This window comes from Miniopterus schreibersii (genome assembly GCF_964146895.1).
Source record: "Miniopterus schreibersii genome assembly, chromosome: 1".
Lineage (NCBI taxonomy): Eukaryota > Metazoa > Chordata > Mammalia > Chiroptera > Miniopteridae > Miniopterus > Miniopterus schreibersii.
In genome coordinates, this window is record NC_138101.1 from 65,441,346 (window position 1) to 65,464,163 (window position 22,818).

The 22,818-nt window shown below is 31.2% G+C and overlaps 1 protein-coding gene across 4 annotated transcripts in view; it reads right to left on the reverse strand.

Moving 5' to 3' along the window:
• Nucleotides 1–22,818, reverse strand: part of TBCK (TBC1 domain containing kinase) — a 165,012-nt gene that overhangs the window by 107,110 nt on the left and 35,084 nt on the right. For all 4 annotated transcript variants that reach the window (XR_013999264.1, XM_081143832.1, XM_081143833.1 and 1 more), the window contains 11 exons: nucleotides 21,267–21,381; nucleotides 19,710–19,783; nucleotides 11,380–11,521; nucleotides 7,572–7,632; nucleotides 6,365–6,426; nucleotides 5,923–5,984; nucleotides 4,832–4,980; nucleotides 3,613–3,751; nucleotides 2,633–2,732; nucleotides 489–538; nucleotides 190–319 (listed from right to left, as the gene is read on the reverse strand). Coding sequence is in view for 3 of the 4 variants with exons in the window: in XM_081143832.1 (XP_080999958.1) it covers nucleotides 190–319; nucleotides 489–538; nucleotides 2,633–2,732; nucleotides 3,613–3,751; nucleotides 4,832–4,980; nucleotides 5,923–5,984; nucleotides 6,365–6,426; nucleotides 7,572–7,632; nucleotides 11,380–11,521; nucleotides 19,710–19,783; nucleotides 21,267–21,381 (1,084 nt within the window). In the remaining variant the exon portion in view is untranslated. The remainder of the gene's footprint in view (nucleotides 1–189; nucleotides 320–488; nucleotides 539–2,632; nucleotides 2,733–3,612; nucleotides 3,752–4,831; nucleotides 4,981–5,922; nucleotides 5,985–6,364; nucleotides 6,427–7,571; nucleotides 7,633–11,379; nucleotides 11,522–19,709; nucleotides 19,784–21,266; nucleotides 21,382–22,818) is intronic.

Consider the following 22,818-nt stretch of genomic DNA (forward strand, 5'->3'; position numbering starts at 1 on the left):
CCCTGCATCTTGTTTTTACTTTGATTTACTATGAACATGTATCATTTTTATAATTAAATGTTAACCAGAAAAGACAGATCATAAGAATTAGTCTTCTCATGACATCAAGATAATTACCTATTACCATTGAAATAAAACATAAAGATTGTATATGGGCTCTTATAACAGTTTGCACTTTAGAATCCCTACCTTTAGCAGCCTGTCAAAGAGGATGATTCTGTTTAGTTGGTACTCCGTGTCTCTCTCTCGGATGATTAAAGGAAGAGTGGCAGCAGCAGATAATTCATTATTGCTGTTTGAATGAGGTAAATTAGACTGGCTATAAAAGAGAAACAAAAGCAGGAAGAAAGGTACAAAATTTAAAAAGAACCCACAATATATTAAGTGTTCTATTTAGGGAATAGTTTTCATTGAACATATGTGTTTCTTACCAACCCAACATAAACAGTAAAGAAAAATAAGTATAAATGAAGACTATATATACTCACTCATCTTCAAGTAATGGGTAAAATGCTTCTCCACCAACATCTTTTAATCGCTGTAAAGATAAAAGAGAAAATATTTATGTATGAGAATCTGAAACAGAAACACTGAACTGCACTTAAAAGGAAAAATAAGGTAAGAGTTATGAATTTATAAAGGTACCAAGAAGTATATAATACAATTTAAAATATGGGAATACAATTCATTCCCATCATAAATATGCAAATATACTACCCCTCTAGTGATTAAGTTTAGCCCTGAAGAATAGTTTTTGTATGTTGATTATTTTTACCATCAGGTGTCTCTTGTAAATGTTAGACACCTACTATGATATTTTCCAAACACAATTCAGAATTATTAAAATTAGTATAAAATTTAATAAATTATATGAAGGTTATTTAAAAGTACCTTTTAAAATACATATACCTTAATTTAAAGCTCAATTAAACTTACTTTTGCTTTGTAATTAACAGAAACTAAGACAAAAGGGGGCTAATAAAAAAATTCAAAAGAATTTCTCACAACACATTTTGAACATGTATGATTCAAATACTGAATAAATCAACCGATGAAGTTCAACTCTCTTAACTATCTTTTTACAAAGTCATTATAATAAATGTTGCTCCAATAACATTGAAGGCTTATAGTAGTAGGTGAAAGTCTTAGACACAGCCTAAACAGGGTGATTAAAGCTGATGCCATCTTGCCTGCTGCTCTGCTCTTCAGTTCAACTGCCAACTTGAAGGCAGAGTGTCTGCTCCTGTGGGGACGGACACAGAGGTTCAAGCTCTGTGTGCAGCCAGCACTGATCTTCAGCATTATGCACTCATCCATCAGCATTAGTCCCAGAATTTTTAAAAGCCAGAGAAGAATCTTTTACCCAACACTGAGAATTTGGCAAATACTGGTTTTATGCTTGGTTTCTCTCTAAAATTTGATATGCTATGAACTTATCCTATTGTGCCTTTAAACCTTTAGGTATTTCTTTCATAGATTAAAATTGTAGGTAGAAAATCAAGATTTCCCCAAGTTTCACTGCATTATTAATATATAATTTTTAAAGTTTGGGTTTTACTGTCCTTTATGTCATAAATATTACTTTTAAATATATTTTCTGGTCTTTTCATTAATTAAAATTTTAGCATATCAAAGACAAAAAAGGGCAAAAATACTTGTACAGAAAAGTATAAGGTAAAAATTATTTTCTGGTTTCCAGATTATTTTAAAAATCAGCAATGTTAACATTTTTTCTTAATATTTAGAGAAAAAGTACTTTAAAGTTCAAAAGAGAAAATGTAAGAAAATTGAGGAAGTTAAAATTAAAGCCTTGGATTAATTTAACTTGTAGTCATATAATTTGGATTATATTTAAGTTAAACAAATTGAGTAAAATCAAATCAGATGGAGAGAATTGTATAGTGTACAAAACAAATAGCAACGTAAGGAAGCAAACAATAACCTTGGTATAACTTTAAATAAGTAACAATACGTAAAATATAACAAATAAAACATAGTTAACTATAAAAAAACAATGATAAAAGTAAGAATTCTATTCATTAAAATACACTGTTCAAAAAGTTAAAGGAAAAGCCACAGATTAGAAAAAATTTGTGACACATATAGCCAACAAAGACTGTATTTGGAATACATTTTTTAAAGCCCTGAAATCAGTAAAAGATGACTCAATAAAAAAATAAAAAATTGAATTGGCAAAAGAAGAACTAATCACACACAGAAGAGGTAAGCAAACAAGCCAAAAAATATGAATGGACTAATACCTACACTATAATCAGGGAGCTAAACATTAGTATTATAGCAAAATACCATTCCGCTCCTTTTGGAGCAATAATCAAAAAAAATTTTTGATGATACCATGTGTTACCAAGTATGTGGAGAAATGCGAACTCTTATGCAATGACAAGAAAAAGATAAACACATAAAACCACTTTTGTGAACGATCAGACAATATATATACTAAAACTGAAGATGTATAGATACATTTCCAATAATGCTATAACTGGGCTCATACATTAAAGAAACTCTCTTATGTTTTGAAATCAGGAAGGAATTCAAGGCTTCATGTGTATCTGTAAGGTTTCATTAAAAAAAAAAAGGCTCTGAAGCAAATTTGCCAAGATACCATTCTTACATTTCTTAGCTGGCATAATGACAATGTCACAGTGGTATCATCTAATAGTGAGCTTCTATCTCGACCTTGTCCAAAGCTTTCACCATCTTCAAAGAGAAAACTAAAAGAAAATTTGAAAAATTATTATTTTAATGAGTACACAAACTCCAATTTAGTGTTTCGTCTACAAAGGAAATTTTATTCTAAATCATGAATCCTTTCATTAAAGAAAGAAATTTTAGATTGAATAGGTTAATAAAAATATAACTGCTGCTTGAAAATTCTCTATGCAATTCTCATTTTTAAATATATGTTGAGTAGGTATGAATACAGTATATAAACGTAAAGTATTTTAGGAATACAATAGTGTGATTTACTCTTTGTTAAGGCAGGTTCAATGCTAAAATTACTTTCCTGATACTATTCCAATGCGATCCCGAGAAAGTTTATATGAGTGAAGAATACCTTACATAATGATGGTAACTACTCAGGGGGAAAGAATGTTGAATAATAAATGCATGACATTTGTTTAGAATTTCAGAAAATTACTTTTGAGAATTTACAAATCCTTTAAAGCATTTATACTTAGAATTTCTATAATTTTATTTCTTGATTTTCTACTTCATTCAATGTGAGCAGTATAACTGAAGTTAAGTATTTAAAAATTAATTTAAGGGAGAAAAAAGTAGAGAACCAATGGTCTATTCAAGTAATTAACCCCAAAATAATTAACATGTGAGAGGAAAAAACGATCAGCAGATGATTTCTATAGTTACCTACAATGATCAAATCTAGTCTGAAAATCTAAAATGAAAATTAATAGCATTGGTGGAAACTCAAAAGATTCAGGTTCACATCTATGTGAATAAATATCAAGAGCAAGGGAACAGCGCTACCTTTGGCCAGCAGAGTGGTATTGTTATTTAAATTCCAGTCTATCCAAAAATGTTTTTAATGTTATTCCTGCGTTTTTTTCATTTCCAACATTTTTCTTTTCTTACTTGGGGAGTGTGCAGATAGGTGGTTTGGATCGAATGATTTCCTTGTTGACAAGCTCTTTCTCCAAGTCGCCTCCAGCTAAACACCAAAGGTAATACACTTCTTCAATTGATCGTTCTGCCAGGTAATCACTGTTTATATCTATTAAAGGCAAATTAAAGAGAATCATAGCTATCTCACCTTTTCTTTTTATCAAAGAGCAACAGACAATAACAGCTGATATTCTAAAAAAGTAAAAACTGAAAAGCATAGTAAGATAGCCTTAACAACATTCATACTATAAAATGCACAGAGAATGAAATGTACATATAGTTTCCTGAGAAAAAGTAGAATTTTTACCCTCTAGGTCCAGAGGTATATAGAATATATCGTAGATATACTAGACTCTGTGGAAAAGGAATAGGGCAGAAAACCCACATGACTAGGCCATCAACACAAACGGCCCTGTCTTCATGTCTTGAGTCAACTGCTGCCTCTTCTGAGAAGTCCTTCTTGATGTCTCAGGCAGGCTAGGATTCCACTGTGCTAAGTCATACTGAGTCACTTGTAATTTCGTGACTCAATGTCAGCCTGCCTCCCAATTTGGTATGACTGTTACTTGAAAGTACAGTGTGTGAAACAAAGGAGGAACTCAATAGATATTTAATTGAATGATTGTTTAGTAACTATTTCCTGCCATGACTTATTTCATAACTTCAGTGTAAGAGTAACTTACTGGTGTCACTAAAGCATAACTTCTGAGAGTTGTAATTATCACAGAGAGATAAAAAGACAAAAGTTGATATTCTCTTAAAATGTGAAATATAATATAAATGTCCTATCAATAATACAACTTTTAAAGATTATTTATAATAAATTATATGATATATAAATGTTGATGTAGTGAAAATCCCATTGGGAATTAGAAGATCTGATTTTAGTATAAAGATCTGAGATGAAAACAGAACTTTGTTTTGCATAGTAAATTTTTTGTGGTGCCACTTCCTCTCCTTGATTCTTAAAGTTCTTGCTCTAAGTAATTTACATTGAAAGGATTAAAAGTTAGTTATATAAAATGTTAGGTTAAGCTTATGCAGAATTACCTCTTAATTCCTCCAAGATAAGTGTCCATAAAGTCTCAATAATGTATTATATATAGTGTTGATACATTCAAAACTAGGATAAGGGTACTCCCTTTAAAAGCAAGGCTTAGGTTATTGCCTTATGTCTCACTTACATTACCTTTATGCAACTGACTGATATCCTCAGGCAGAGTTAAATCAGCACATCTCAGAGAAGATGAAAACAAGCTGGCAGGTTTTGTAAATGGGGTGTATAAAGGTGACACTTCACTGAACACCTTGTCCTGTATTAATTCATCTGGGGTTGGCCTTGAGAAACAGATTTATAATACAGAGCATAAATGAAAGTCATTAAAAACTTCCTAGAATAATGGTAAGCACTCAAAGGAACAGTTAGAAGTCTTAAATACCTCATCAGCACAGAACAGAATAAAGCCCTCCTTGGCAGATTCAAGAAGTACACCTTTAGATAACAATCAAGTGACTGTGAGTAATAAATGCTGATTTTTTTTACCTCAGTTATGCTTTTTGCACCTTATGATCTATCAAAATTATTACATATGAATGTCTCAATTTTTTACTTTTAGCTTGACTACCATGTACCTGCTTTACTGAATATATTAAATAAAAATGTACACTAATGAAACTTCTTAGCTTTCTTCCTACCCTTAATGTGGCACATTTACCCCAAACTATGCTTTTAATATCATCCCTCTCTTCCTAAAATGTCTTGACAAAAATGTTTGTCTACAGACAGATTAGAATACATTATTATTATTTTTAAATATTATATACCTAAGGGAGTTTAGGGACAACTGTATGGTAACAGTGACATCATCAAACAAAAAGAAATAATAAAACTTCTAAGAAATCCTTTTTAATCAACAGTTGTTAGCTTACCTCACCATTTATCCACGTTCTTTGCTATAATACATATTTCCAATAAACTTTTGTTCTCATTTCTCTTCTATCATTTGAGACTAGGAATATGTATATCCCATAGCTTAGCTGATTTTGTAACTGGAGGCTAGGAAATGAACTAGTAACTTCTTTGGTATATTCCTGTTTTCTGATCAAGGTTTAATATTTTTCTTCTTCTTTTATTAACATACATTATAGCCATAACTACAAGTTATTACTATATGTATAAATATACTTATTTAATCTATTGGCATTATAACTAAAAAGAAAAAAAAATCAACTATTCATATGTTAAGGATCTCAGTGTAATCCCAAACTCTTAATACCAACCTCTTGGAAGGGTGGAAGGTGAGACATTTCTTCAAAAGATCTATCACATTTTCAGGAAGCTCCTAGTAAATAAAGAGAAAAAAGAACTATTTAAAATAGATCCATTAAAAAATATATTTTACACGAATGTTTGCTAATCTAGTATATTTTGATTTCTTTTTTTGTTCCAAAGATTTATGTTTACTTGGAAAACTCAAACCCTCTGTCCTTTAATCCTTATTTTTCCTTTTTAATTAAATTTATTGGGATGATATTGGTAAATAAGATTGCATAGGTTTCAAGTGTACATTTCTATGATACATCATCTTCATATTGCACTTTGTTTTGATTTTTTAAAAAGTCTCGATTAGGACTTTTTCCAAGTAAAAGCCTTACAATAGCTTTCTGTTGTATCCCAAACATGTAAAATAAACAAATTTTCAATAACAGATTAATCACAAACCTTTATAATGTCCAGACAACCATGTTCTTCAGCCAAAACTATTATAGTGTCATCCACGCAGTCTATAAAACAAAAATTATAATAATTAATGCTGCTCTTCTATTTATCAGACATACTGGGTACAGAACTCTGATAATTTTGTAAAATATTCTGTAATGCAGTTTTGGAACTTGGAATATTAAAAAACTTGTGACTTTTTAAACTTTCCTTATGTATTCTGGTAAAAATAAAGATTTCAAACACTAAACAGTAATTGAATCACAGATACTTAAAGATAGTAGCTTAAATGTAAGTGAAGTAAAACAGTGATCAAAGGAGATAAAGATTCTTGCCTGTGCTTTTTCTCTCTATGTATGTACTTAAAAAGGCTTTATTATTTTTCATGATTATGACTAATTTATTTTTATTATATACAATTTTGAGAATGTACACATTTCTCTGAGGACTTAAATTATACGTTTAGCCTGTAGATGACATTTAGAAATATCCAAGATTCCTTAATAGCTATATTATCCATCTTTAAAATTAAATGTGGTAAATACAGTAACATTCTATGCAATTTTATTTATAATTCATTATTATTTAATACTTATTAATAATATTCTGTACATATTATTTGTATACCCTATTAACCTGTACACAATCTGTCACTCTTTTACATAAAGTGCTCTACTACTGTTTTTCCCTTCTTTCTTACCATACCTGCTTAATTTATTCCACTCTAAAATAGATTACACAAATTTTTATAAATTTGAATTGCAAATACTTGTATCTAATATACATGCAAAATATATGAGCTTGTTATAAGGAAAAATAAACATTATTCTTGAGTCATCATTCACACACGTGTCATCAAATAGAAAGCTCAAAAGTGACATATTATCTGACAGTAAACTGCTACAGAAAGTATAATTTTACATTCTCACATTTTGATTTCACAAGTTAGTTTACTTTACTAGATCTTGAAGCTAATTTTATATTCATCCATGTTATAATGCCTTAGTGAATAAGGAAAGCTCTATTATAATTCTTCAGAAGGCATTTCTTAAGTTGTCCTGTTAATGCTTACCACTAATCATTAGAAAATTAAAGTGAGGATATTTCAGAGTATTCACTATTTCAGACAAACACATCCTCAATGTGTTTGATTACTAAGAGTCAATAAAGATTATATTTATATTTGAAAGATAAATTGCATGACACTTACCCAATGTAAGCAAAAATTTTAGTCTTTCAGAAATATCCAAGCTTTGAAATAATTTTCTTCCCTAAATAAAATGGGAGAAGAATTCATGTAAACATTTGCATATTTTTTCTAAGGAGGTCTTTTTTTTTCAGAGTTGAAGATAATTTTATCAAATACTACTATTTCTCTTCAGAAGTTTTATTCAATTTTTAAAGTTAGTTCCATTACAGAAAAAAATTGTTCACATGTTTTTTAAAATACTGCATAATATTTAACATTTAAACATTTCATATATCTAAGTATCATTACATTTTAGATGATCTCAAGCATGTTCCTTTTGAGACCCACACATACCTGAATGTATAGATGGATTCCAGGCTACCCGGAATATTATTAAGAGTCCAAGATTTCTCCTGTGAAAGGTTCAGATTACCCTTCATCCACCCAACTTATATACTATGATTCAGGCAGTGTGTTGTCTCTGTTAAGAAACAACCTATGACACTCCCTTCTCCCACAATGACTTGAATAGCCATGCTTTGTGCTCCCAGAGTACCTGGTATATTTCTTTATTTTAAGACGCATATATTATATTTTAATTGTTTCATTATTAGTCAGCTTCAGAGGGATCCTTGTAATGAAGTCTGGGATCAAACACTTATAATTTCAATGATTATGTGCTGAACAACTATTGTGTGTCAAATTTGACATTCTACCACCAGTTACACAACTTGGGCAAATTACTTAACCACCTTAAGCCTCACTTTTCTTATCTATTAAAATGGCATATTTACTGTACTTGCACTAAGGGTTATAAAATGCATAAAAAAATGTTTCTATGTGCTTTTTTTGCACATAGAAAATGCTTCATACATGTTAACTATTATTATGTTTCTCTTATTATAAACAAATTAAACTTATATGATCCTTTAAAAATGAGACACTGATTTTTTTTAAAAAGGAAAGTTAAAACTTTCTCACAGACTTATGAAATTAGCAATACAGGTGGAGAGATGATTGAAAAAAGTCACCATTCCTCTCTCTTCTCAATCTCTTACATATATTAACCATCTAAAAATTGTAATCTTCTAAAACATTAATATATTACTTTCTAAAATTATTTATTTCATCAATATCTTGTTTAAAAACTTTAAATGGCCCCCATATCTTATATAACTAAATATAAACGTCTCAATTTAGCATTCAAAGTCTCCTAGAATATGGCCCCCAATACATCTTTACAGTCTAAATGCTTACTATTTATCTGCCTTGTGATGAACATGGCACACACAGTGCAGTTAAATTTGATTATTTGCAATACAATGAACACACTGCCTATATTCAGGCTTATAGGCTTTACTCATTTATTTCCCTACCAGTAAATTTTTCTTCGGGTCTATCAAAATTCTATATATCCATCATTTCATTTTTACTCCTGAATGTTAATTTTGTGCATTAAAGAATCAAAATTACTTTCTCTCAGCACTTTGATGGCACTGTCCCACTGTTCTCTTGCTTATTCAATGCTAAGAAGTTAAGTGCCTATATAATTCTCACTCTTTATATATGTCTTTTTTCTCTGCCTGTTTTTATTTTCTCATTAACACTGATAAACTTCTGGGTGGCAGAGTGGCTACAGTAACTTTCTGGTGATATGGTGAGAGATTTCTAGTAAAATGATCTTGGTATATAGCTTCTCATCTATTTCCTTAGAATTTCTAGTGTACCAAAAGCTCCGTTAGTAGTTGCTATGCTATTAACTTATATCTTAGTATTGTAAATCAAATATAAGTGTTTGATGAGGCAGAGGAAGTTTTAAGCTTTGAGGATGTTCAGTTTGCCATCCTTAAACTGTCTAAACTTTGAGTAACACTTAATATGTCATAAAGTCCATATAATGAAATTAATATTTTCTTTCTCGATATTCACATAGCTCTCTGAGTTTATCTTCAAAGTTTACGGATTTGAATTTACAAGCTCCTTCGTATTGTGTCTTAATCACAGTTTATTCCTTGTTGCATTTGTCATGATGCTACACATACAGTAAATGCTCTTTAACATTTGTTGAATTGAATTACTCACATAAGACATACACAGATCAGTAGTAAAGAGTTTAGATACAGGTGATGGTAATAAAAAGAAAAAGCTGTATACTTTATATTTACACTTATGTATACTTCACTTTAAAAAACAATAAATTTTACTATTATTTTATACCAATTAAAAAAGTAAGATAGTCTACACAAAGGATAGCAAAGAATCAGAAAATCTGACATTTTCCCTTAGAAAAAGCAGTGCCAATATGTAAACTACAAATATTATTATGCATATTTTAATATTAATAATAAAGTCTAGCATTTATGGGCTGTTTACTATGTAACACTCTATACTAAGTACTTCATATACATTATCTCATTTAGTTTTTCTAACAACTTTACAATATAGACACTACTGTTACTAATAGAAGTTGAACCTAGGCCTTGAGAAGTTAGGTTAGCTACTCTAAGTCACACAACTATACTTTGCAACATCAGAATTTAAACCCAGTTCTCTCTGACTACAGAAGCTTATCTCTTAACTATTATGCTTTACTATCTCTGCTGTTGAATTAATTCTTAAATACATAAAATGAGAAAAATAATGTCAATCTAATTCTTAAATATGGTAAAAATTGATGACTTAATTTTTTCAAAATATTTTGAAAATCCCTTGGAGGACAGAAATAATAGATAAATAATACAAATGTCTGCCTCAAAAGACTTCATAGTCTAAGTAAAGTAGACAAATTTGACAAGTACTATAATAGAAGAGGAGAGCAAAGAAGATAGGAACCTAAGGCTGGCAGATATTTGAAGGTAGAATCAACAGATTGTTGTTCCTTCAAAATTATTCCCATCTTGGACATGACAGATTGTTAGTTGTCCCTCCAAATCCATTCTCAACTTCTTTCTCGATACTTAGTTGTCCAGCTGAAGACATTTCCTAGTCTCCCTTGAACCTATATGTGGCAACATCAGTAAATTATCACTAGTGAAAAGTAGAGTTGATAACTGCAACTTTTAGGTCATATCTTTAAAGACAGCTACCAGGAAATCACTCCTCGCCTTTCCTTCTGGCTAAAAACAAAGGTGATAAAGAGAACTTTGAAAACCAGATGTTGAGAATGGTGGAACCATTCCTGATAGCCTAGGTTTCTGTGTGACATTTGGCATAAAGCCCACCCTGCCCTCACTGGACTGTTATATAAGGGAGAAAAACACCTATGTTCTTTAAACTACTGCATTTTAAATTCTTTTGTTTTTAATAGCAGTTTTCTCTTTACCCTAATAAATACAGAGGATATCTGGTAAAGGCCTCATAAAAAGCCAACATACAAAGTGAGTCTTACAGGAAAGATAAGAGGACAGGAGAGCAGATGGTATTTGAGAAAAAAGACTACCAGAAGGGATAGAGCATAAACATATCAAAGAATGTAAGCTGTTTTAGTGTAAACATTTCTAAAAGTGTTTAATTTTTAACTTAGTATGCTATAAATTTTTTATACTTAATACAAGTGTAAAAATTTCTAGAGATATCAAAATAATATTTACACTTAGTGAAATTTACTTAGTAAAAGTGGAAACATTTCTAGAGCTACCAAAATAATAGGCAAATTAACTGTAAAACAGGATTTTTTAAAAAGTGAAATTGAGAATTAAGCCATTTCTCCTCACATGTAGTCAATCTGCAAAGCAAAAACATATTATTACCAAATAGTTTTCCTATTCAAAAAATTATTCTAATAAACACACAATTTCTGTTCATTAGTTTAATGTTTCTTCATACATACCACACAGAGCTCAAATAAAATGATTCCTAGAGACCATACATCTGATTTGGGGCCAGAAGGCAATGGTTTTTCACTTGACATATGATCAGTGGTTTTGGAAATTCCTTGTGCAATGACCTCAGGTGCCAAGTACGATGGATACCTATAATGATATATTAAAAAATGAATAATTACTATGAACTACAAAGGGGGAAAGAAGTAGAAGAACATTTTATATTTGAAAACAGTATTAATTATTTTGAATAGTCAGAATGTCAAAATATTATAATAATATATAAATTAGAAACTAAGACTCTCCCATCTCTGTACTCCAGTCACTCATACATATTTATGTATATGTAAACTTGAGCACTCATCACCACTGCCCCACAAGGCAGCATACTATACACATTACTCTGTACTCCTTTTTATTCAAAGTATATTTTAGAGATCATTCTACAACAGTAAGTATAGATTTGCCTCATTCATTTTGAAAATTATTAATAATTTTATTGTATCGATGTATTTATTTTGAACAAACTCTGATTAAGAACATTTTGGAAGTTCCATTCTTTTACTACTATAAACAATGCTAAAATTATTATAAATATTTCATATCCCACAAAAGTATGTAGAGATGACAGACAAATTTCTAGATGTGGCACTGCAAAGTCATAAGGCATATACATTTTAAATTTTAATATATATATTACCAGGTTGTTGTTTCAATTGTATCAATTTATATTCTCATAAGCAATACATGAGAGTGACTATTTCCCCTTACCTTGACCAACATAACAAATTTTCTTGAAAACTGCTTTAGTCAATATTGAGTAAATATTTACTAAAGAAAGACTATTAAATATGAATAAGGCATAAAGAATAAAACTACAATAAGCACCGATGTACTTATCAAGCCGTTTAAATAAAGAACATCTTATCATACTAAAGGTCCATTTCTGCTTCTCCCTAATTGTGTCCCCCTGGTATCCCCCAAAAGGAACACATAGCTGATATTTGTGTTCATAATTCTCATCCATTTATAGTTTTACCATGTATTTGTACCCCTAAAAAGTACACTGTTTAATCAAACATATTTCTGAACTTTATACTACTGGACAGTATTCTTTTGTGGTTTGCTTTTTTAATCAACATCATTTATTTGAGTCACCCATATTGTTGCATATACCTATGTCATTAATTTTTACTTCTATTCTATGAATATCATAATTTATGCATTCTAATGTCAATGGTTGTTAAAGTTGTTTGCTGTTTTTAAAGTATTACAAACAGTGTTGTTTAGAATACCATGAACAGTGCACAACTGCAAAAATTTCCCCAAGGGTATAAACCTAGGATTGAATTTCTAAGCCATAGAATGTGTGCACTTACAACTTTATGATATCGTGACAAAGGTGTTTTGAAAGGCTTTTACCAATTTATATTTCCAATAGCAGTGTATGAACAGTTTCTATTCTTTAATTCTTCTCCAACATTTGATAGTGACAGACTTTCTAATCTTTGACAATTTGGTAGATGAGACCTATATGCCATTGTGGTTTTAATTTGTATTTCCTTGACAATTAAAAAGACTGAGGCATGTTTTCATGTTTATTAGACATTCAGGTTTGCTATTGTGTGGCATGCCTGTTCAAGTATTTTTTCTTTCTCTATTTTTTATCTTGAATATTATTTTGCATTAGTTTCAGGGGTACAGCATAATGGTTAGACAATCATATACTTAACAAAGTATTCCTCCTGATATTTCCAGTACTCAGTTGGCACCATACATAATTATTACAATTTCATTGACTATATTTCCTATACTGTACTTTATATCCCTGTGACTATTTTTTAACTACCAATTTGTATTTCTTAATCCCTTCACCCAGTCGCCCAAGCTCCCTCTACTCTGGCAACCAGCCTGTTCTCTGTGACTATGAGTCTGTTTCAGTTTCGTTTCATTATTTTTTTCTTTATTAGATTCCACATGTAAGTGAAAGCATATGGTATTTGTCTTCCTTTGACTGACATTTCACTTAGCAAAATACCCTCTAGGTCTTTTATCCATTTCTCTGGTAAGTTGTGTTGGGGTCCCCAAGACCACCCAAACATTTAGAGATTCACTAGGACTCATGTAATTTGGCATATAGATGTACTCACAACCAAGATTTATTACAGTGACAGAGTGAGGATATATAGCTAAGTTGTCAGGAAAAAAGACATCCAGGGAATCTGGAGGAATCTACATGTCAGCTTCCTTATGCTCTCTTCCTCCTATCAGGGGCCAAATAGAACAAACTTTTCCCCAGCAACAAAATGTAGAAACATGTATGCAATGTGGCCAGGGAAGCTCATAAAAGACTCAGTGCCCAAGGTTTTTATTGTTAACTGGTCATAAAGGCATCTTCAGCTTAGCATATATCAAAATGCAGGACGCCCAGAAGGAAAGCCAGTGTTCTGCATAAACCATGTTCTTTAAACAAGCACAGCCTTATAAGTTAGGAAACCATGGGATCAAATGCTTTTGAAATCCAAGTTCCTAGGTGCTAGCCAAGGGCCAACTATGCAAGGAGGACTTCGTTTCTAAGGAGAGCCACCTCATGCCTGCTATGTTAACCCTGTTCTGCACAATTGTTGATATTTCTATTGCTGTTTGGAAAAAGTTCTTTGTAATTCTGGACACTAATTCCTTTTTCAGTAATTTTGACTTAAAATACTTTCTACTATTTTCTGGCTTGTCTTTCCATTCTCTTTCTGGCATTTGTTTATGAACGAGAAGTCCTTAATCTTTCAAAGTAATTCATCTTTTCTCTCATACTTAGAATTTTATCTTGACAAAAGGATCTCCTGTGGTATTTTCTGAAAGTTTGATAGTTTACCTTTCATATTTAAGTTTCTTAGTCTGAGTAGAATTGTGTTTTCATATTATGAAAGGTATAATTTTATCTTTATTCCTACATAAATAAGCAACTGTGCCATTTCAATTATTGAACATTATTATACTATTTTAAATCTATAACATTATATAATAATTACTGATAAATGCTAAGACGAGCCCCCACCCCAACACACACATATCCTTTAATTTATCTTCAGGAGTGTCTAGGCCCTTTTCAGATATTTGTTTTCTATATACAGTGGTACCTTGACTTTCGAACATCTCCATTGATAAACATTTTGGTTTACGAACACCATAAACCCAGAAGGAAATGCTTTGGTTTTCGAACATGACTAGGAAGTCGAACATGCCACATGGCTTCCGCTGAGTGCAAGATCCTGAGGCCTAGCTGTTGGCTGTTGATCCCTTGGTTTTCGAACATTTTAGAACTCGAATGGTCTTCCAGAACGGAATACATTAGAAAACTGAGGTACCACTGTATTGAAAGATTTTCCTTAAAAATATCCTGAAATGTATAGCATTATAACTTAAACAGCAATGAATTTAATCATTCTTTACAGGTTTGGTAGAATTTGCCTGTGAGTCTGGTCCAGGTATCTCTCTTGGGAAAAGTAACTTTTACTACACTTCTGTAATTGGTGGTTTCAGATTTTAAAATACTCTTTGGGAATATTGGCAATTTGTATTTCCTTTGCAATCAATCATTTCATCCTAGGTTTCAAATTTGCAGAGTTAAGCAAATATTCTATTGAAGTCTTCTAATGTTCTCTAATTCTCTATGACCATATCTTATTTTGTGCACTTGAGTTCTCCGCCTTTTTCCTGATTAGGTTAACTAATAACTGCTTATCATAAAAACATTGTTTTTAATCCACTCTCCTCTTAATACTTTACTATATTTTGGGTATAGCCTTCTTGAGAATTTGATATAGTTTCATTTTGGTGAATTTCACTGAAGAGATAAATGTTCGTATTTATCAAGTACAGGGAAATTATTAGTAGGAAATGCAATGGTAGGAATTAGTAAGAAATTAGTAGGAAATTAGTAAGAAAATCTTATTACATTAAAAATCTTCCTATCAACCCAGCAGGTGTGACTCAGTCATTGGGTGTTGACCTAAGAACCAGGCCGTCATGGTTTATTTTCCGGTCAGGGCACATGCCCCGGTTGTGGGCTCCATCCCCAGTAGGGGGTGTGCAGGAGGAAACCAATCAAATCTTCCTATCAGACTAAAACTTTTTCTCTTTTTCTGGTAAGTTCATTTCATGAATAATTCCATGAAACCTGAAGTGAATCTGCTGAGATGGAAATTCTTTCTCCTCTCAGTGATCCCTATAGTATTTGATTGGTATCTTTCTTATGGTTTTCTAACGACTGTCAGCTACTTATTTTACTCGTTCTATACTTTATGTAATAGGCAATCACATTATATAATATTACACATTTTTATGTTTATAATATTTAATATACAAAAATTTATCCTCCCATCTAGATGAACTCCTTGGGGACACTGGTGTGTCATTCATTTTTATAAATCCTCAGCAACTACCAATGAAACAAATATAAAATATGTTCAATATATTTTTGTTAAAAAATGAATATTTATTTATATTATTTTTCTTATTGAATTTATTGGGGTGCCATTGGTTCACAAAACCATGGAGGTTTCAAGTGTACAAGTCAACAAAACATCTACACACTGCTCTGTGCACCCATTGCCCAAAGCAAAGTCTTTTTACATCCCCACTTATACCCCGTTTGTCCACTTCCATGTACTCCCACCCCCTTTTCCCTCTGGCTATCACCACACTGCTGTTTGTGTCTATGTGTTTTATATATATGTGTCTGTTTTTTGCTTAACCCCTTATCAAAATGCCAGTTAGGTCTGCCTTACAGATAACAATTTAACAAGCATAATACATAAGAATCGGACCTATTGGCAACTGCTAAATTTGAATCCTGCTGCCTGGACACCAAAACAACAAAAATAGGTTCCGAATATAAATGATAAATGTGTGAAATTCTGCTTTGTTGGTTGCATATATGCATACCCTTTCTTCATTTATTGTCTGATTTAGTCATGAGCGCAACCATCTATATTTTTTGATTCAATGAGATTAGATTATTATGCCACCCTGCAATAATGACATTAATCAAAATATACTTATGTATATGTAACATCTATGTAATGTAGGCACTCAGTTATTACTTCCATTTCTCTTCCTGTGGTTTTCTACAGCCACCTGCTCACACTATGATTGTCAACACTTCTTACTTGTAAAATACAAGTCAAGTAAGTCATGGAGTATAACAAATTCAAATGCGCAAATTAGGTTTTTAAATTCCTTTTCATTTTAATATAATGGTGAGGGTGATATTAATATATTCTTTTAATTTGTCCATGTATTTTTCTCATACACAAATTTGTATTATGGCATTTTACCCTAAGATATCATACTGCTCTTCTAAATGAATGTGGGATATCTCTTGAAACAGCTGAAGTCTAGTGGAAATAGTACTGGACTTGATATTATACCTATGTTCTAATTTCAGTCCTAGCGCATATTCTATATACAATCTGGGTTTCTTAATCTGTAAAACACAAATAAGAATGCCTGCCTAACAAAACTGTTATAAATATTAGTGAATATATGTTTAATAAAAATGGAAAATGTGACACAAATGCAATGTTGTACTTTTATTATCACCATACTATGTCCAAAAGGTAAACTGGTCATTTTTAATCCTGATTTCCAGCACATCTAAGCCCAAAAATAATAGCGTGGGTAGTAAAAAGTCAAGCAACAATATAGGTAAATTAATAAACCTAAAACTCTCACTGGTGATCTCTAGAATCATAGAGGTGGCCCTTGCTCCAATCAAGGATGGTTAATTTAATTAATAAAAACAATAAGCCCTAAGATTGTTCTTTAATGTAGATTATCTCCTTTTTACAAGTAGCTCTTATTTAACATAGCATTTTAACACTCAGAGAAAATTACCAGAACCTTGCTGTATGACTGGTGAGGTAAATATAGTGGCTTTCGTCATCTGTCATCTGTTTGAAGTTTTAACAAGGTATTAAGCTACTGGCCTGCTAAAATAAATGTCCATTTTCTAACTCTTTATAATATTTTGAAATAGATGTTAACATTTTACTTTGTTGTTCCTTAATATTTGTCTTTCAAATCAACTGCAAGCTTCTTCTGGTGTAAATATTTTCTTTCATGCCTTGGCTTTTTGATCACTTTATTTTTCCTGGCTAAAGTTTCACATTTTGCTCTTCGGTACTTTTTGTTCAGACCCCTTGGGTCTAAGACTTCAAAGTAAGCAAGATCAAATGGCAACATAAGACCAATTCTATCCAAGCATTTTAAATTCAAATGTAGTTAAAAAATGCTTGATATGCTTTAAGAAAAATCACTTCTTTTTTCCTATTCATCATTGTAACCTAAAGCACCTTTAAGTAAAAGGTAAAAAATTGAAGTAACCCTTGTTTATGTTTTTGGAGTTCTCTCTCACACAAACTGAGTTAGACAAAATGAAGCAGCAGTAGGAATCGCATTTACTACAACTCCTTAAATGCTACTTCAAAAAGTAATTATCACATATGATGAAGACACTAGAGCTTCACTGTGGACTTATTTTGTATTATATTCAAACCTTTAAGAAAACCCAAATAGTGTAGGTTATTTTTACAAAATAGTTTGAGTGCTTGTAACAACAATTATTTGTTGTCTATGACCACAAGTTTTGAAACGCAAAACTTCAAAATTATGAATTTATGCAACTTAAGAAGGTCAGCAAAATGACAACAAAAAATTCCCAATAAATCATGAGCCTCTTGAGGATAGGAAACTACTTTATTGACTTTTGTATATCCAGCAGCCAGAAGAGAAGGTGCTCAATAAATATTTTCTTAATAAATAATGGAAAGAATGACTGAACAGTTTATTTCAGATTAGCTATGTCCTGACAAATGAGAAGTTGAGATAAGAAGCCCACAATTTAACTTTTAAAGATATAAGGGTAATTTAAAAATGAGACCTTTTTTTAAACATCTAATTAATTTTTTAAGTAGAAACACACTCCAGGATTCCAATCCACAATTCTCAACACTGGAGTGACAGAATCGATTTTAGGGAGTCCAAACAGCAAAACACAAATGGATACTTTTAAAGACAACAACTGAAAAATATGATAAAGGTCCCTAGACTATATAATGGTATTATATCAATTTTAATTTCCTGGTTTTCATAATTGGTTTGTGGTTATGTACAAAAATAATTTACTTTAGAAAATACAAGCTAAAATATTGAGGGATAAAGGCCTTTTTATGTACTAATTAATTTTTTAAAAAATATATCTTTATTGATTTCAGAGAGAGGAAAGGAGAAGGAGAGAGAGAGAGGGAAACATCAATGATGAGAGAGTCATTGATCTTAATCAGCTGCCTCCTGCATGCCCCCCGCTAGGGATGTAGCCCGCAACCCGGGCATGTGCCCTGACCAGGAATCGAACCCCTATCGCCTGGATCCTAGGTCGACTCTCAACCGCTGAGCCATGCCCGGCTGGGCTGTACTAATTAATCTTAAATGATTAAAATATATTTATACACACATACATAAATATGTATAAGAAAAAAGAAAGAGATAAAGCAAATGTAAAATGTTAATATTTGTGAAATCTGAGTGAAGGGTATATAGGAATTCTTTGTACTAGTTTATAACTTCCATGTATTTGAAATGATATCAATTTTAAACACTCAAAAACTAAAAAATATTATATTATTAAAATATTGAAACAGCAATCGCACACTAAATATAAAACAAAGATCTATATCAAAAGCATACATTTGAGTACAGGATGAAAAAAACTTTCATTCTTTTCTTGGAGGTCAATATAAACCTGGATTTCTATATCAGAAGGGATCATTAATAAACCTCTGAAACTTAAACACAGACTTTCAGGTATGAGATCTATCCCATCACCTGTGAAATTTACAATGACTCAGCTTCAGTCTTAATATACAATCATACCTCAAAAAATAGGGAATTAAACTCAGAAACAAAGAAAAATAATATGAGAGTGATTTTTCTCAGTCTTTTGAGGAACACACACTATCATTAAGTGAGGATCTGGTCAGGATTCTTGCCTCACTTTTATCTAATTGTGAATGAAATAAAATTAATTAGTAAAAATATAAGGTAAACAAGGCCAATAATCTGTTAGCCTCTCTGCCAATTCAATGAAAGATCAACATCAGGGAACTTCTGGATACTGGAAAAATTGTCTACTTTTATAAAATTATTTGAAAAACATAAGGTATGTTAATAAAGGAAAGCTAGTTATATGTCAAAAAGTAGTATCACCAATAATTAACAAAACATACATTTTAACAAAGATTACAAATTTTAAGATAGAACTTCAAAAACAAAATATTCTTACCCAATTGGAAAATCAACATCAACACCATGAGCTGTCATGTGATAAAGTCCAAATTTAGCCAATTTAACATGTCCCTACAAAAATGAAGGGAAAAAAATCACTATGAAATATTTTAATACTAGCAAGAAAAATTATCATTATATATTTTATAAGTAAATGAGCCATCATATAGTCAGGTACATTAAAATATATATATTAATTTACCATAATTTTATTAAAAAGTATTTGCCAGTGTTTGACGTCTGCTTTATACTTATTACAAATATAATGTGTGTATGTACACATACATTTATATGTATGTATATGCACATATACATGTATGTATGTAAGTGTATATATACACACACACAAAAATTTTTTGCTTTTTTATATTTTCCAGGCTTTTTGACAAAGCAAAAAAAAAGCAAAAGTCTTCTCATCTGCCTTGAATCCTTAGAATATTTTGTGGTAATTTTCACGAAATACTTTTTTTCAGACTGTTGCAAGTCCATTCATAATGTTATGATTTAACCCTGACATAGGAGTTCTTAACTTGAAAATATCGGGTCCGAAATCATCAAAATATTAGTGAATCTGCCAGGTTTCCAACAATTTTTGATATTGCTTGAGAATAATCATAATTATCACAAAGCTGAGGTTCTTAATAAAAGGCTAATATATTTTATAAGTATCTTAAAATTTTCCCCTTTTAGATGTTTAACACTAAAAACTTAAGCTGATTTTAAAATTGGTTTGTTTTCTTTTTCTCAGGACTTTATTTTTCAGCATTACAACACATTAATATTTTTTAAAAAGTCAGATTGATTAGATACTTTACTGCTTTAAGTATTAAATTAATAAGCACCATTTTCTCTTTCGTGATTTTTAATATCATAGAATAACTGTACTGAATGAACATCTGGAAGAGACTCAGACAAAAAGAGTAATCCTACTAACAGAAAATCATTCCCCAGAAAATATTCCCTCAAAACTATTTTCACATGCTTATGAAAAATAATGAAATTATGATTATTCCTGATAATATATCACCTTGCTACCTATAATTCTCTTAGAAGGGTTGACTAGCTTCTTATTAATTGCCCATTAGAATTCCAGGTTAAGAAGTAATACTTCCAAAAAAAAAAAAAGGGCCTAGGTATGAACAGCTGGTAAATGGAGAATAAAATAAAGAAGAGAAAATAGGGGGGAAAAATGAGGAGAAAATGCAATGCAGTTGTGCTATGAGAAAAATATTCTGTGTAAATCGAGAAGCTTTCTCAAGATAAATGCATATGTTTTAGAAAACAAATGGAAGAGAAAACAAACACGATGTTAGAAACTGTCTCTTGGGGAAAAAAAGAATAACACATTTGAAAAAAATATGGATTTATGTAATTTAATTATACTTGTTTTTTTCTAACACCACAAGTCTATCAATAACTTTCATACAGTCTTTTTGTTATAAAAGAATCTTAAAACATATTCTTATCCTACCCTCTGATTAACTGAGTGGGCCTGATTCAGTAGCTTTCAACCTCAAATAACAAACAAATATTTAATGTATTATTTGGCAATTACCTTTCGGTCCAAAAGGATATTATGAGGAGACAGTGCCCGATGTACTATATCATGTTTGTTCATATACTGCAAGCCCTGGAGTACCTCAAATGCTATGCACAACACCTTTGACGAGCTGCAAAGGAAGCAAAAAGTCACAGATCAATTACAACGCAGATATAGAACCTATTTTAATAAATGAGATAAGGTTTTGTGACAAAGTTCAAAATTGTATTTTATTGTTCCTCTTCTATACACAGAAAATAGAGTATACACATGTTCTAAAATGTCCACTTGTACGTATTTTGGTTTTTATGACTACAATAGGATTCATCCTAGTTTCCTAAAGGCTACACTAATATGGGGATGTGCATTTGAGTTATAGGTTTGGCTGTGCCAAATTGTCAGGAAAGTTTCAGATATATGGCAGAACTCAGTCATCTTCCACAAAGATACCCAGTTTCTTTCTTTCTCTCTCTCTCCCCCTCTCCATCTCTTTCTATTAAAAAACATAATAAAACATCATTCATGTAGGGAGTTTGAAATAATATACAGAAAAGTAGAAGAGATTCACCCCACCCAACAATAGTAACATTTTCGTATAGATTTCCTTTCTACCCATTTTTTGACATTTTAAATTAGGACTTTAAAAAATTAAATTAACATTGGCAGGTGGTAACCATTAAAATAATTTTTAAAAGGTAAGTCAAATAACAAAAGACAAAATAGAATTACTAAAAAATAGTCAATTGAAAAGCAAGCAGAATTAAAGGAAAAAAGAACAAAAAACAAATGGAACAATTGGAAAACAACTAATAGATTTTAATTCAGATGTATCAATCATTATATTAAATGTAAATTATGTAAACTCACCAATTAAAAGATAAGGATTATCAGAATGTATAAGAATTAAGACTCACGTATATCCACGCAACAAGAAACTCACACTGAATAAAAGACATAAATAAAAAAAAGATGAAATAACAGATCACTAATTGTCCTGTGCTTGGGTAGGGGGATGGGTTGACTACAAAGGAGTTCGAGGAAATTGTGCTTGATGGAACTGTTCTATTCTTAATTTTCATGATGGGTACATGACTGCATTGTACCACTGATCTTCTGTAGGTTTGAACTGTATATTAAAAGGGTAAATTTTAAGGTATGTAAATTACACCTCAATAAACTGATGTTTTTTAAAAATAGGCCAAATAACATTTTTTTTTAAAGTTGCAAAATCCTTCCTCTAAAAAATCCTAAGAATCAGAGATGAAAAAGTAAAATCCTTCTCTCCTCTCATCCTACGGTGACTTTCCAGAGGTAACCACCTTTAGCAATTTCTGTTTCAAGTTTTCTGATGGTCAGACTTTTATTTAATAGGAGAATGTAAGGTAGCAGGTTGCTACTGTGATCCAACAAGGTCTCACTAAGAAGGTAATATTTATGCAGGCATCTAAAGGAAGTATAAAAGACATGCAGCTCTCTCAGAAATGTGTGATTCAGGCACAGGGCAGAGTAAGCAAGTCCTCAAGGGGGAGAATGCACAACAATCCATAAGGGAAATAAGTAGGACATT